The 14,314-nt window shown below is 47.2% G+C and overlaps 1 protein-coding gene across 3 annotated transcripts; it reads left to right on the plus strand.

Moving 5' to 3' along the window:
* The first annotated feature begins 3,696 nt into the window (after positions 1–3,696).
* LOC146042429 (ATP-sensitive inward rectifier potassium channel 11-like) lies at positions 3,697–11,960 on the plus strand. 3 transcript variants are annotated; one of them, XM_083162414.1, is made up of 2 exons: positions 3,697–4,055; positions 10,201–11,960. In XM_083162414.1, the coding sequence occupies exon 2, from the start codon at positions 10,251–10,253 to the stop codon at positions 11,442–11,444; it is 1,194 nt and encodes a 397-aa protein (XP_083018540.1). In that variant the 5' UTR covers positions 3,697–4,055; positions 10,201–10,250; the 3' UTR covers positions 11,445–11,960. The 3 variants fall into 3 exon arrangements, with proteins under 3 accessions (XP_083018540.1, XP_083018539.1, XP_083018541.1); XM_083162413.1 differs by lacking the exon at positions 3,697–4,055 and adding an exon at positions 4,177–4,301; XM_083162415.1 differs by lacking the exon at positions 3,697–4,055 and adding an exon at positions 4,310–4,643.
* The last annotated feature ends 2,354 nt before the right edge of the window (positions 11,961–14,314 follow it).

Below are 14,314 nucleotides of genomic sequence, written 5' to 3' on the forward strand. Positions count from 1 at the left end.
CACCCCCACGCGACCCTCCCGTGATTCGCGGCACCCCCCACCCCGTGATTCGCGGCAAACCCCCCCGGCCCCGCGACCCCCCCTCCCGCGATTCGCTGCAACCCCCGCGCCCACCCCTCCCGCAATTCGCAGCACCCACCCCCGCGACCCCCCCTCCCCCAATTCCAGTGACAACTATGTGCACGTCAACCTAGACATCATCAACCAATTCTTTGTATAATATATAACACCTGTTCTGTTTTACTATAGGTGCTTTAAGTCAGATCTTTTACTGCTACTATTACTGTTTATGTAAATGCATTCTGAATGACAGCAACATCCTACCATCCTTCTACAAGAATATATAACCAACTAGGTTGATTCATCGCGCCCCGTGCCCCCCCCTCCCGCGATTCACGCCCCCTCCCACGATTCACGTCACCCCCGCGCACCCCCCCTCCCGCAATTCGCAACCCCCCTTGCGCGATTCACGCCCCCTCCCGCGCTTTGCGGACCCCCGCCCTCTCCCGCGATTTGCGGACACCTGCGCCCCCTCCCTCCCTTGATTCACGGCACCCCCCGTGCCCCTCCCACAATTCACGGCACCCCTAAGCCCCTCTTTAGTCCCCCGTATACTCACACAACCCTATCACTACCCAGCTTCCTGCTCTCCTGAACCGTAACTTCCATCACTGGGGAGTCGCTGACGCTGTTTTGCCCACATGCCCCTATCATGCCTCATAGCCCAGCCTCCTGCTCTCATGCACCCTAACTCCCACCCAGTAGGAGGAGACACTGACTCAGGGCCACCATCCTGTACTGCCACGCTGGACCCTCACCCACTGGCAGAAGCTGCACAGTATCTCCCACCCTCCTCTTTAGTCCCCCTTATTCCCACACACCCCTACCACTACCCAGCCTCCTGTTTTCCTGTGTCGTGACCTCCGCCAGTGGGGAGCCACTGACTCAAAAACACCCTATTATACTATTGCACACACACACACACACACACACACCTAAACAACATGCACACACAGCCCCCCCCCCCAACCACAAATGTCACTGTACCATCCACACTATCAATGTACATCTTTCTCTGTAACCGCTTTTTAATTAAACAATACAATACACACCCCCTTCCACATCATATGCTCTCTATTTAACACATTTCACCTATAACTCAAGTTGCAATACAGGCCATCTGTCATACAATTCTAACCATATTTCTCACAATACAAACGTTCACAAATTAAGGGGGCGCAGCCCCTTACGACGGTGTGAAGAGCGCCCGTAGGGCGCGATGAATCACCTAGTGTTTTCATATTCATTCTCATGTGTCGACATGGTCACCAATGAAGTGCCACACTTATGTCAACATTTAATGTGTTGACCTTTCTGTGTTGATTTTTTCTTGTGGCGATTCGCGGCACCCCAGCGACCCCCTCCCGTGATTCGCGGTACCCCCCCCCCCACGCGACCCCCCTCCCGCAATTCGCGTCACCCACCCCCCACGACCCCCCCTCCCGCAATTCACGGCACCCCCCGCGCAATTCGCAGACACCCCCCACCTCCTTTCCCCCCCCCCCATTCACGGCAACCCCACGATTAAATGGCACATGCAAAACACTGACATGGCTATGGTCGACAATGAAAAAGGTTGACATGAGCTTTTGAAGATTTATTTTTCACTTTTTGAATGTTTTCATATTCATTCTCATGTGTCGACATGGACACCAATGAAGTGCCACACTTATGTCAACATTTACATGTGTTGACCTTTCTGTGTTGATTTTTTCTTGTGGCGATTTGCGGCACCCTCCCGCGATTCGCAGCACATCCCCCACAATTTGCGGCACCCCCAGCGACTCCCGCGATTCGCGGCCCCACCCCGTGACACCCTCCCCTCCTGCGATTCGCGGCACCCTGCGACCCCTCCTCCCACGATTCGCGCCAACCCCCCGGGCCCCCCCTCCCGCGGTTCGCAACATCCTTCCATCCTTCTACAAGAATATATAACCAACTAGGTAGATTCATCGCGCCCAGTGCCCCCCCTCCCGCAAATCACGGACCCCCCGCACACCTCCCATCCCGCGATTCACGCCCCCTCCCACGATTCACGTCACCCCCGCACACCCCCCTCCCGCAATTCGCACCCCCCTCCTCGCGCGATTCACACCCCCTCCCGCTCTTTGCGGACCCCCGCCCTCTCCCGCGATTTGCGGACACCTGCGCCCCCTCCCTCCCTTGATTCTCGGCACCCCGTGCCCCTCCCGCAATTCACAGCACCCCTAAGCCCCTCTTTAGTCCCCCGTATACTCACACACCCCTATCACTACCCAGCTTCCTGCTCTCCTGAACCGTAACTTCCATCACTGGGGAGTCGCTGACGCTGTTTTGCCCACATGCCCCTATCATGCCTCATAGCCCAGCCTCCTGCTCTCATGCACCCTAACTCCCACCCAGTAGGAGGAGACACTGACTCAGGGCCACCATCCTGTGCTGCCACGCTGGACCCTCACCCACTGGCAGAAGCTGCACAGTATCTCCCACCCTCCTCTTTAGTCCCCCTTATTCCCACACACCCCTACCACTACCCAGCCTCCTGTTTTCCTGTGTCGTGACCTCCGCCAGTGGGGAGCCGCTGACTCAAAAACACCCTACTATACTATTGCACACACACACCTAAACAACATGCACACACAGCCTCCCCCCACACCCGCAAATGTCACTGTACCATCCACACTATCAATGTACAGCTTTCTCTGTAACCGCTTTTTATCATTACGGCATGATTGCTTTATGTGTAATGGGTATTGCAAAGTGCGCCAAAATGTGCAATGGGCATTATGGTGTGTGGTATAATGTAAGGCCACGCCCCCTTTTTGCCGCGCAAGAGCCTACTACAAATCGGGGGGGGGGGGGGAGGAGGGGGTGCGAAACATGCCTTTGCTCCGGGCACTGTGGCACCTAGCTACACCACTGGCAGTCTGTGCGTACTGCGTAGCCCAGGGCTTACTCGGCTGCTGCGATAGAAACAGGCTTATTAGGGCCGGAGCTCACGTCACACACCCTCCCTGAAAAAAAGCACCTGGGCACGTCTGCCTTTCCCCGACACTTCCAGTAAGCAGCCGGGTGAGACCAACCCACAAATGCCGGCTTCCTGTCAATCAAGTTGCGCACGGCCTGTGATAAAAAAGTTGCTTGAATTTATCGCAGGGTGGCCTCGTTCATGCGGACTGAGAGTCGTACGCATGCGCAGTTATTTAATAATCGATCGGCCTGCAAATTCGCAGCCGCTTGATCATGTCCGAATAACCCCCAAAGTGACCCTACTTTGGGGGTTATTCAGACTTGATCACACGGCTGCGAATTTGCTGGCCGGACGATTATTAAATGAGCGCTACAGTTGTAGTGAAGGCGAATGCTGCCAAGTAGCGATGACTGCCACCTCCAAGGATGCATCCACCATAGCCGCACCAATCACATCTGAATCAAGACATACAGTGCCCAATTCAGGATTAATTGGTCCTCGGTGTATTCACTTTTTGGACCGATTGTGCGGCTCTGGGCATGTGCGCTTTAGTGCAGATGCAGGACCGCTGTACGCATATGTAGGCTGCTTAGCGAGCCTTCACTGAATCACCCCCACAGACCAAGAAGAAATCATACCCCAGGATTACATATGCTTTATTAAAGCTTGTTCACAGATATACCAATATTGTAGATGGTTTGCAATGATAACTGTCCATACGGTGCAGTAATTACACATCTTTGTGAGCGCTTGCACCTTATCGGTGGTGTGGCACCTAGTGGCAGATGAAATGCAGGGGGAGGACCACACTGCCCATGCACCTGACCTGTAGTAGTGTGTTACTGTCATATCATGTGTCGTATGAGAACAACCCCAGCTCCCGGCCTATCAGACTGTGCAACCACAGAAACCAGAGGAAACCTGCAGCAGAGAAAGCATCTTGCACACAAACCCACAGACTGTACCATTCGCCCATAAGAGAAGGGGAGACGCTCTCCAAACACAAATCACCGCTGTGAGCCTCATGATTTCCTTAGATGAGCAGGTAAGTGAACCACAAGCAGAAGTGCGCTTTATTTAGCCCCTTATCTACACTGCATTGTCTTTGTCTCTTCTTACACAGCAGATAATAATGATTGCCATGAACAGGCCCAGTGTGAGTGTACCCTCAGCTCATTGGTGAACCAGGGGGACAGATTAAGCAGCTGCTCTGTGCTAATGTCAAATGTCAGTATCTTTAACCCTTTACACTGAATGGCACTTTCCTTGGTGCTGAAAGCAGACAGGTCATGTAAGTGCTGGATGCAAAACCTGATCTCAGCTTAATATCTAACTAGTATTGACAGACACCTGTTTATGCTTCCCGGTTACGGGATACTTGACACTGGCCGGTACTGATACAAAAGAACTCGCAGATTGTATTCCAAGCAGGATAACTGCCTGTTTGCCTTTCAATTGTATTCTCCAGTTCTGTTGAGATAGTCATTTGTAGATTCATACACAGGCGCATGACCAGTGATGATTCGCTGAAACTACTGCACCCTCAGTTTTTTTTATCTCAGATACCCATCAGGGTACAGTACCAAAGGTGTGATACTGTAGGTGCTTTCGCTGTCTATAATGGATTGAGGAGGTACGTACAGTAATACTGCACCTGTTACTTGTTTTAGCCTATAACTTATTTATTGTTGCCATTGTTTGTAGTTTAAAAAAAAATATATTTAATATTAATTATATGTACTGTTTTTTAGTATTTTATTATATTCAGGGTATAGAACTATTATTATTATTATTATACTTTATTTATATGGTCCCACAAGGGATCCGCAGTGCTCAATTACAGAGTACATACATTACCAAGCAAAACAATGATTACGGTTTTATTCAGATTCTAAATTTATACCCGTTTCACATCGCGGCAATAACCCTGCCACCAACCTGGCAGTTTGACCCGGGTTGTAGGAGGGGTAAAACCCAGGTTGCCCTGTGTATAATGGGCAATCTGGGTTTAGTGTGAAAATGTCGGACACGGGCCGGGGCTGGGTCTGACCCGGGATCAAGATCTTGAATCTGACCTGGCTTTGCGATATGAAAGCGGTATTTGGTTTAGAATTGTTTTTAGCAGTGAGCTAAATATAAATGTGACATCAGCTGCCCGCTCCGAGCACGCTTTGACGCGCATGCGTTCCCAGGAGAACGCCCAGCATTTTCATGGGGATGCCCATAAAACTTTGGGCATTCCCCTGCACAAGCCCCCTGTCCGCCCCCTCGCCTGCCCCCTCTGGAGCATACGGCTCCTGGGGTTTGCACAGGAGCAGACACGCACATGCGCACACCCAAACATCGCTGAAGGGGCCGAATTATGAATGTGTCTGAATCGGCCCCATTTTTTGGAGTATACGGAAAGCAAATCCTAGCAAATTTAGAGTATGATGGATTCCGTTTTAAGTAAAAATACTTTGCGTGTAATAATCAAACTAAAATGAAACCATGATACAGTATGTATGGTTATGGAACAGTGAAGGCTTTGGGCAGTATTCAATACTGGGGGTAAGCTGTGACCGCGAGCAGTGCTGACTGCTTGCTGTCAAAGCTCGCATGGTCATACGGTGCATACGCCGTTTCACCCCCGCTCCATTTTTGGAGCAAGGGGGAAACGGCGTATGCAGTCTCTAAAACAGAGAGACACGCGGCGAAATGCATTAGCCGTGAGCATCGCTGTTAGTTTTGGCTTGCCATGCACAAGCGGTATGTGTTAACATATATAGAAAGGAAGATTATCAAAGACTCCTCCACTGGCACCGAAAGATACGTCCCTATAGATAAAGGGGCGGTCCTCTTCTCCGAAAAAACTGGGGAAGGCTGATTAGGGAAATACCGTACGCCCCTCTTGGGGTGAAAGGGTTCCTCTTCTCCGGGTCTAGAAAGCTCAAGACACAGGTCCCAAAAGTGGATGTCACACTGGTGATAGATTAGGGATGCTTGCGTCACTTTAAGGTCTCAGTAGTTAAGTCGTGGTAACCCAAAATGAGAGATGATGGGGGGTATATAGTGTAAAACCTTTTATTAAACATACAAACACATACAGATAAAAAGGAAATTGGAGCCACTTGGCATAATACCGTTTATGGTGGAGAACTGAGATGGTATCAAAGTTCTCTAAAGAGGCTTGAAACGGAGCGGGATCAATCCCGGGATGACAAAAAGTCCACGCTCGGTCCAGGTGCCGGTCTGCAATGCCAAAGAAGGTCCACAGTCCTTGTGAGGAAGGTCCAAATGAAACACACTCCAAACGCGTTTTCGATTGCTGCCTGCAATCTTTATCAAGGAGATAGTGTGTGGACCAAACACTATACCTTAAATACCCCTCCTATCCAATGAAAAGTAGAAAGAAACCATGACAGCATACTGCTGTCCAATCACCGTCTGGTGCCGGACTTCCGGTTTACCCAGACTGCAACTTCCGCATCTGTGGAGCGCAATCATGCGTTCCACCAAGTTAAACACTTACTGGCCAGATATAACGTCCCCTTGGCCGAGTATAATTAAACATACATATTCAATTCCCTGTTAAGATGGTCCTTAGTGTTGTGGAGTGCAGCGTGCGCTCCACACGCTGTAAAAGATCCCGGCCGGATGTGACGTCGCGCTTGCGAGTCCTATGGCCGGATATAATAGTTTCCGGGAGATGGTGGAGCGCAGCGTGCGTTCCACCTGTCGGATGTGACGTCGCGCTTGTGGATCCTTTAGCCGGATAAGATGGTTTCCGGAGAGATGGAACGCAAATGATGTTCAATTGCGTTGCAGGGATCCTATGGTCTCTCTTGCGCGATGTCATCTGTCCCATGTGTTTAGGTGGAGCATTCTGTCATATTGACTGCCTGATGTTCCAGGAATAAATGGAGAAAAACTCCATAGACTAGGATCAGATAAACGAGACAAAATTAATAAATATTCATATTACATGGATAAGTTTGTAAACAATGAAAGCAATATAATAAAAAGAGTATAAAAATGATCTAAAATGGCATATGATAAGCATATATTGTAAGAACAAAGCTTTTTATCTATCAAGGGCTAAAGTGATTTGGTGCAGAGCAAAGTGACAGTGCAGAAAGTGACAGTGCCAAAAAATTTCATAGGAACCATTTGACCTCGAAGTCGAGGTTCAGCCCCCCTGGTTTCAGAGTGTTGAAATTGTAAATGCACTTCATTTCTTCCTGTGCCAAACGAGTAGCCAGATTTTTTGTTCTAACGTTGCTAAACATTTGTTTAAAACCCATAAATCTGATGATATGCTTGGTGGATGAATCGTGCTTCAATTTAAAATGGTGAGACAAAGAGTGGGATTCTAGCCCCTTGCTGATATTGTTAAGATGTTCAGCTAGTCTCACTTTAAAAGGCCTGGAAGTTCGACCAATATAAAATAGATGGCAAGAGCACTCAATGGCATAGATGATATTCTTGCTGCTGCATGTTATGAACTCTCCAATTGTAAGTTGGGTGCCGTTTATAGTTAGGTCGTTATATTTGGTGATGCCTTTATAGTCGACAGTTCTACATCCCTTACAATTCCCACACCTATGGAAGCCCTTACTGGCAATATTGCCTTGAGGTTTCGAAGTGATGAGTGCACTCCGGACCAATTTATTGCTAATGTTGGGGGCCTTCCTATAAATGAATCTGGGGTATGTTGGGAGGTGGGGACCGAGTATAGGGTCTTTTTGAAGGATATTCCAATGTTTCCTGAAAGAACGTTCCACTAATTTATGTTGGGCATTGAAATTCGTGATAAAAGCCCATTTATAGTCATCATTTTGTCGTGGTGGTGCGATCCTATCGGTTAGGTCAGCTAACCGATAGGATCGCACCACCACGACAAAATGATGACTATAAATGGGCTTTTATCACGAATTTCAATGCCCAACATAAATTAGTGGAACGTTCTTTCAGGAAACATTGGAATATCCTTCAAAAAGACCCTATACTCGGTCCCCACCTCCCAACATACCCCAGATTCATTTATAGGAAGGCCCCCAACATTAGCAATAAATTGGTCCGGAGTGCACTCATCACTTCGAAACCTCAAGGCAATATTGCCAGTAAGGGCTTCCATAGGTGTGGGAATTGTAAGGGATGTAGAACTGTCGACTATAAAGGCATCACCAAATATAACGACCTAACTATAAACGGCACCCAACTTACAATTGGAGAGTTCATAACATGCAGCAGCAAGAATATCATCTATGCCATTGAGTGCTCTTGCCATCTATTTTATATTGGTCGAACTTCCAGGCCTTTTAAAGTGAGACTAGCTGAACATCTTAACAATATCAGCAAGGGGCTAGAATCCCACTCTTTGTCTCACCATTTTAAATTGAAGCATGATTCATCCACCAAGCATATCATCAGATTTATGGGTTTTAAACAAATGTTTAGCAACGTTAGAACAAAAAATCTGGCTACTCGTTTGGCACAGGAAGAAATGAAGTGCATTTACAATTTCAACACTCTGAAACCAGGGGGGCTGAACCTCGACTTCGAGGTCAAATGGTTCCTATGAAATTTTTTGGCACTGTCACTTTCTGCACTGTCACTTTGCTCTGCACCAAATCACTTTAGCCCTTGATAGATAAAAAGCTTTGTTCTTACAATATTTGCTTATCATATGCCATTTTAGATCATTTTTATACTCTTTTTATTATATTGCTTTCATTGTTTACAAACTTATCCATGTAATATGAATATTTATTAATTTTGTCTCGTTTATCTGATCCTAGTCTATGGAGTTTTTCTCCATTTATTCCTGGAACATCAGGCAGTCAATATGACAGAATGCTCCACCTAAACACATGGGACAGATGACATCGCGCAAGAGAGACCATAGGATCCCTGCAACGCAATTGAACATCATTTGCGTTCCATCTCTCCGGAAACCATCTTATCCGGCTAAAGGATCCACAAGCGCGACGTCACATCCGACAGGTGGAACGCACGCTGCGCTCCACCATCTCCCGGAAACTATTATATCCGGCCATAGGACTCGCAAGCGCGACGTCACATCCGGCCGGGATCTTTTACAGCGTGTGGAGCGCACGCTGCGCTCCACAACACTAAGGACCATCTTAACAGGGAATTGAATATGTATGTTTAATTATACTCGGCCAAGGGGACGTTATATCTGGCCAGTAAGTGTTTAACTTGGTGGAACGCATGATTGCGCTCCACAGATGCGGAAGTTGCAGTCTGGGTAAACCGGAAGTCCGGCACCAGACGGTGATTGGACAGCAGTATGCTGTCATGGTTTCTTTCTACTTTTCATTGGATAGGAGGGGTATTTAAGGTATAGTGTTTGGTCCACACACTATCTCCTTGATAAAGATTGCAGGCAGCAATCGAAAACGCGTTTGGAGTGTGTTTCATTTGGACCTTCCTCACAAGGACTGTGGACCTTCTTTGGCATTGCAGACCGGCACCTGGACCGAGCGTGGACTTTTTGTCATCCCGGGATTGATCCCGCTCCGTTTCAAGCCTCTTTAGAGAACTTTGATACCATCTCAGTTCTCCACCATAAACGGTATTATGCCAAGTGGCTCCAATTTCCTTTTTATCTGTATGTGTTTGTATGTTTAATAAAAGGTTTTACACTATATACCCCCCATCATCTCTCATTTTGGGTTACCACGACTTAACTACTGAGACCTTAAAGTGACGCAAGCATCCCTAATCTATGACCAGTGTGACATCCACTTTTGGGACCTGTGTCTTGAGCTTTCTAGACCCGGAGAAGAGGAACCCTTTCACCCCAAGAGGGGCGTACGGTATTTCCCTAATCAGCCTTCCCCAGTTTTTTCGGAGAAGAGGACCGCCCCTTTATCTATAGGGACGTATCTTTCGGCGCCAGTGGAGGAGTCTTTGATAATCTTCCTTTCTATATATGTTTTCTGTGGTTTCTAGGGTTACCACTCCATCATTGCCACCCCACAAGGCAGCCGATTCTAGCGCACAGTCACCTCAAACTTGCTCTCTTGTGGTATGTGTTAACAATCAGCAGTTAGATTTTATCTGTTTATTGCAAGCTGGACAAACTGGTGTCACCTTGACCACTGAGCAATTTTAGTAAATATCCCAATGTGCACGGCTGAACACCTGTAAATTCTTGCATAATGAATACACTTCTTTTTTTGCAGATAAAGAGATCTTTCTACATAAAGTAAAATCTCTCCCAAAACACGCAAACATGCTCGCCCGGAAAGGGCTGATCCATGAAGAATACTTGATAACTCGGGTAGCAGAAGATAAAGCTGCACATGCTCAGTACAGGACCAAGACCAGAAAGGCACGCTTCGTGACAAAGAATGGAGCCTGCAACGTGGCCCATAAGAATATTCGAGAGCAAGGACGTTTCCTCCAGGATATCTTCACCACCATGGTCGACCTGAAGTGGCAACATAGCCTGCTGATCTTCACAATGACCTTTATCTGTAGCTGGATGCTCTTTGCTATGGCTTGGTGGCTCATTGCTTTTGCCCATGGAGACCTTGATCCCAAACGTAGCTCCATCATACCTTGTGTCACGAACATTCAGTCTTTCACTTCAGCATTTCTCTTCTCCATTGAGGTCCAGGTCACCATTGGCTTTGGAGGCCGTATGGTTACAGAACAGTGCCCTTTGGCCATCACGATCCTCATCATCCAGAACATCTCGGGTTTAATTATAAATGCTGTTATGTTGGGATGCATTTTCATGAAGACTGCTCAGGCAAACCGTAGGGCTGAGACTCTAATCTTCAGCAAACATGCCGTCATTGCCTGCCGGGATGGCAAATATCATTTTATGTTCCGCGTGGGTGACCTACGGAAGAGTATGATCATCAGTGCTTCAATCACAATTCAGGTAGTCAAGAAAACCACAACAGACGAGGGAGAAGTCATCCCAATTTCCCAAATAGACATCCAAGTGGAGAATCCAGTGGGAACGAATTCCATTTTCTTGGTTTCACCGCTCATTATAAGTCATACAATTGACGAGAAAAGCCCTCTTTATACGTTCTCGGCCTATGACCTTTCCAACCAAGATCTGGAAGTGGTGGCCATTCTCGAAGGAGTGGTGGAGACAACAGGCATAACTACACAGGCGAGAACATCCTATTTGTCAGAAGAAATCCTCTGGGGCCATCGTTTCGTCCCCATTGTGACAGAAGAAGAAGGCAGGTACTCTGTGGACTACTCTAAATTTGGAAAAACAGTTAAAGTACATGGACCCCTATGCAGTGCAAAAGACTTGATGGAAGGCAGGTATCATGCACTTTCTAGTAGTGGCCATCAGTCTAGAATGCTGAAGAAAAGGAAAGGGGAGCGTCACGAAAATTCTACATTGGATAAGAAAATGGCTACAGACGTACAGTCCAATGATTCTTTATCCGATTCCTAATGTTTGCATTTTATAGCTGAGCAAAGTGCATCTACTTTCATCCCACTGAATGTAAAGCATCAGGTTAAAAGTGAAACATTTGTGTAAATAATGGGTCCGCGTTGCCTATATAAAGTGGCAGCAGCCATTTTGTAGGCTGAACTAATGAATGCAATTAATACTCTTGAAACTAGTGGCATCATTGAGGTAGGAATATTCTTTCCCTCCAAAACTTATATGTTCATCTCACAAAATGGCTGCCACCATTGTGTGAGTGATGTGCTTTATTCTTACCCAGTACAAAGCCTTCACAAGTGCTAAAAAATGACTATTTAAAGTGGAAAGACTAATGTTAATGAAAGGAGCAATCTCTATGAGATGCTGTCATCATGTCTCCATTTAAAAAAATTATTTGATCGGTGCTAACAGCTCCATGTCATCTTGAGATGTGGAATGGACATTCACAAAAATATGGTAGAGTGCAATGAGCAATTCTAACTGCACGGAACTACTCTAAGATACAGAAGGGGGGAAAAACAGAACACAGTTTTCTATCTACTACCACTTGTCAAGGGAATAGCTGTAGGTCTGTTTAAAATCAAAGGTTAAAGGAGAGTTTGCATTGCAGCATACCGACCAAACATACCGGACCTACATCAGGCTTTATTGAATAAACCAATGATCTTAAAGTGTCATTTGTTATTTGATGGGCAATAACTATTGTTACTGCTGCCAGCATTCAGGAGGAGCAGCCATTTTGTAGTCTGCCTGTAGCAACCCATGATGTCACTTAACTTGCATGCAAGAAATGGAGGCAGCTCTTATTGCATAGTTGCTGACTTTATGGCCAGGTCAGCATAGCGATGGGCAATGTGGGAGCGTGATGGACCATGACACAACAAACGAGGCAGTGAGTGTGTTCGAGTCATTATAGTCGGTGGGACATTTCATGATCCTATTCAATGTGAATTGCATTATCAGCTACCTGGTTCACCCACTTTGCTCAGTAAGTCGTCTCAGTGGTCGTCTGGTTCACGAGTAAGGCTGGATCTTGGAGACGTGTCTACTTTTGTGTGTGTGGGGGGGAGGGACGGACTTCGCAGCCATTCTCTTAAATGGAGGACAACCTCACAAAATGGCTATCTATAGGCTGTGGGTGCATTTTAAAGTATATTTCCATTTTTGTGGAGTGCAAAATAGCTTCCAAAGGTTTATGTTGCGAAAATATTTGCAATATTCTCATAGTACTTACCTGACCTAGAACTCCCAGCATCATTGGTGGGTTAGCAGTAGTGACTCCTATCTATTATATGGCCATTTCCACTGTGTTACAAAGCTAAATTCTCATCAATATTATATTGATTAACACAAATATATGAGGGAGAATGTATACTCTGTAGAGCAGTGGTTCTGACACTTGGCCCTCAAAGCACCCCAACGATCCAGATTTTAGGATATACCTGCTGGTTGCAGATGGTATAATCAAACTGACTGAGGCACTAATTAAGTCTAATTTAAGGCACTAATTAAGTCACCTGTCAGCATGGATATTTTTAAAACTTGGACTTTTCGGTTGCCTTGGACGGTTGGGAACCACTGCTTTATAGTATACCCACCATAGTTATAGTTAAGCAAGACAGTAAAGGGCCAATTTATCAATATTTACAGGATACAGGGAATTTTAAGGGGGTACCCTGTAAATATTTAGTATCCCCAACATTTATGTACAGGGAACAGCAGCATATATCTTACCCCTCATAACTGTTCTATTGTTCCCACCTCAATTATGCACATTTTATTATTAGGAAACAGGTTCAAGTCCTGACATATGTGTAAAACCCTCATGGTATCTGTTCGCTGCCATGCCTTCTTTCTTTGCTACGCTCATGCTTTGGGTGAGACTATTTATAGAGAACTATATATATATACGCAGCAGTATGGCGATCATACACTGTGGCCATGTTTTCAGAGACCAAATAAAATGACCTAAGAACAATTTATTGCATTGTCTGAGTTATAATTGTTACACTTTACAAAGGGCAAATGTACATTGTCAGCCTATACCCCAACTACTGTCCCATTGCTTGGCGCTGTTATTGTGGAGTATGATCAGGGCCGTTTCTAGAGGCGGACAAGCCGTGCAGCAGCCCGGGGCGCCGCACGGCTTGTCCGCCTCTGAAACAGCCAGGGCGCCCGGCAGTCTAACCCCCCCGCCCGCAGCCGCAGCCGCAGCCGCAGCCGCTGCCGCTGTCTCCCCGGCCGCCCGACTCCACGCTGGAGAGGGGAGGGGAACGCATCGTGCGTTTCTCCGTCCCCTCGCCCACGTCACTGTTCTGCCGCTGTCAGCCAATAGGAGCTCGGGCGCGGGATAGGAGAGAAGCACGATGCGCTCCCCTCCCCTCTCCAAGTAAGTTTGTTACTGGGGGCATATGTTTGTGACACTGGGGGGCATATATCTGTGGCACTGGGGGGCATATATCTGTGGCACTGGGGGCATATATCTGTGGCACTGGGGGCATATGTTTGTGACACTGGGGGGCATATATCTGTGGCACTGGGGGGCATATATCTGTGGCACTGTGGGCATATATCTGTGGCACTGTGGGCATATATCTGTGGCACTGGGGGCATATGTTTGTGACACTGGGGGGCATATATCTGTGGCACTGGGGGGCATATATCTGTGGCACTGGGGGCATATATCTGTGGCACTGGGGGCATATATCTGTGGCACTGGGGGCATATATCTGTGGCACTGGGGGCATATGTTTGTGACACTGGGGGGCATATATCTGTGGCACTGGGGGGCATATATCTGTGGCACTGGGGGCATATATCTGTGGCACTGGGGGCATATATCTGTGGCACTGGGGGCATATATCTGTGGCACT

The sequence above is a fragment of the Crinia signifera genome, chromosome 19 (genome assembly GCF_055691185.1).
Source record: "Crinia signifera chromosome 19, ASM5569118v1, whole genome shotgun sequence".
NCBI lineage: Eukaryota > Metazoa > Chordata > Amphibia > Anura > Myobatrachidae > Crinia > Crinia signifera.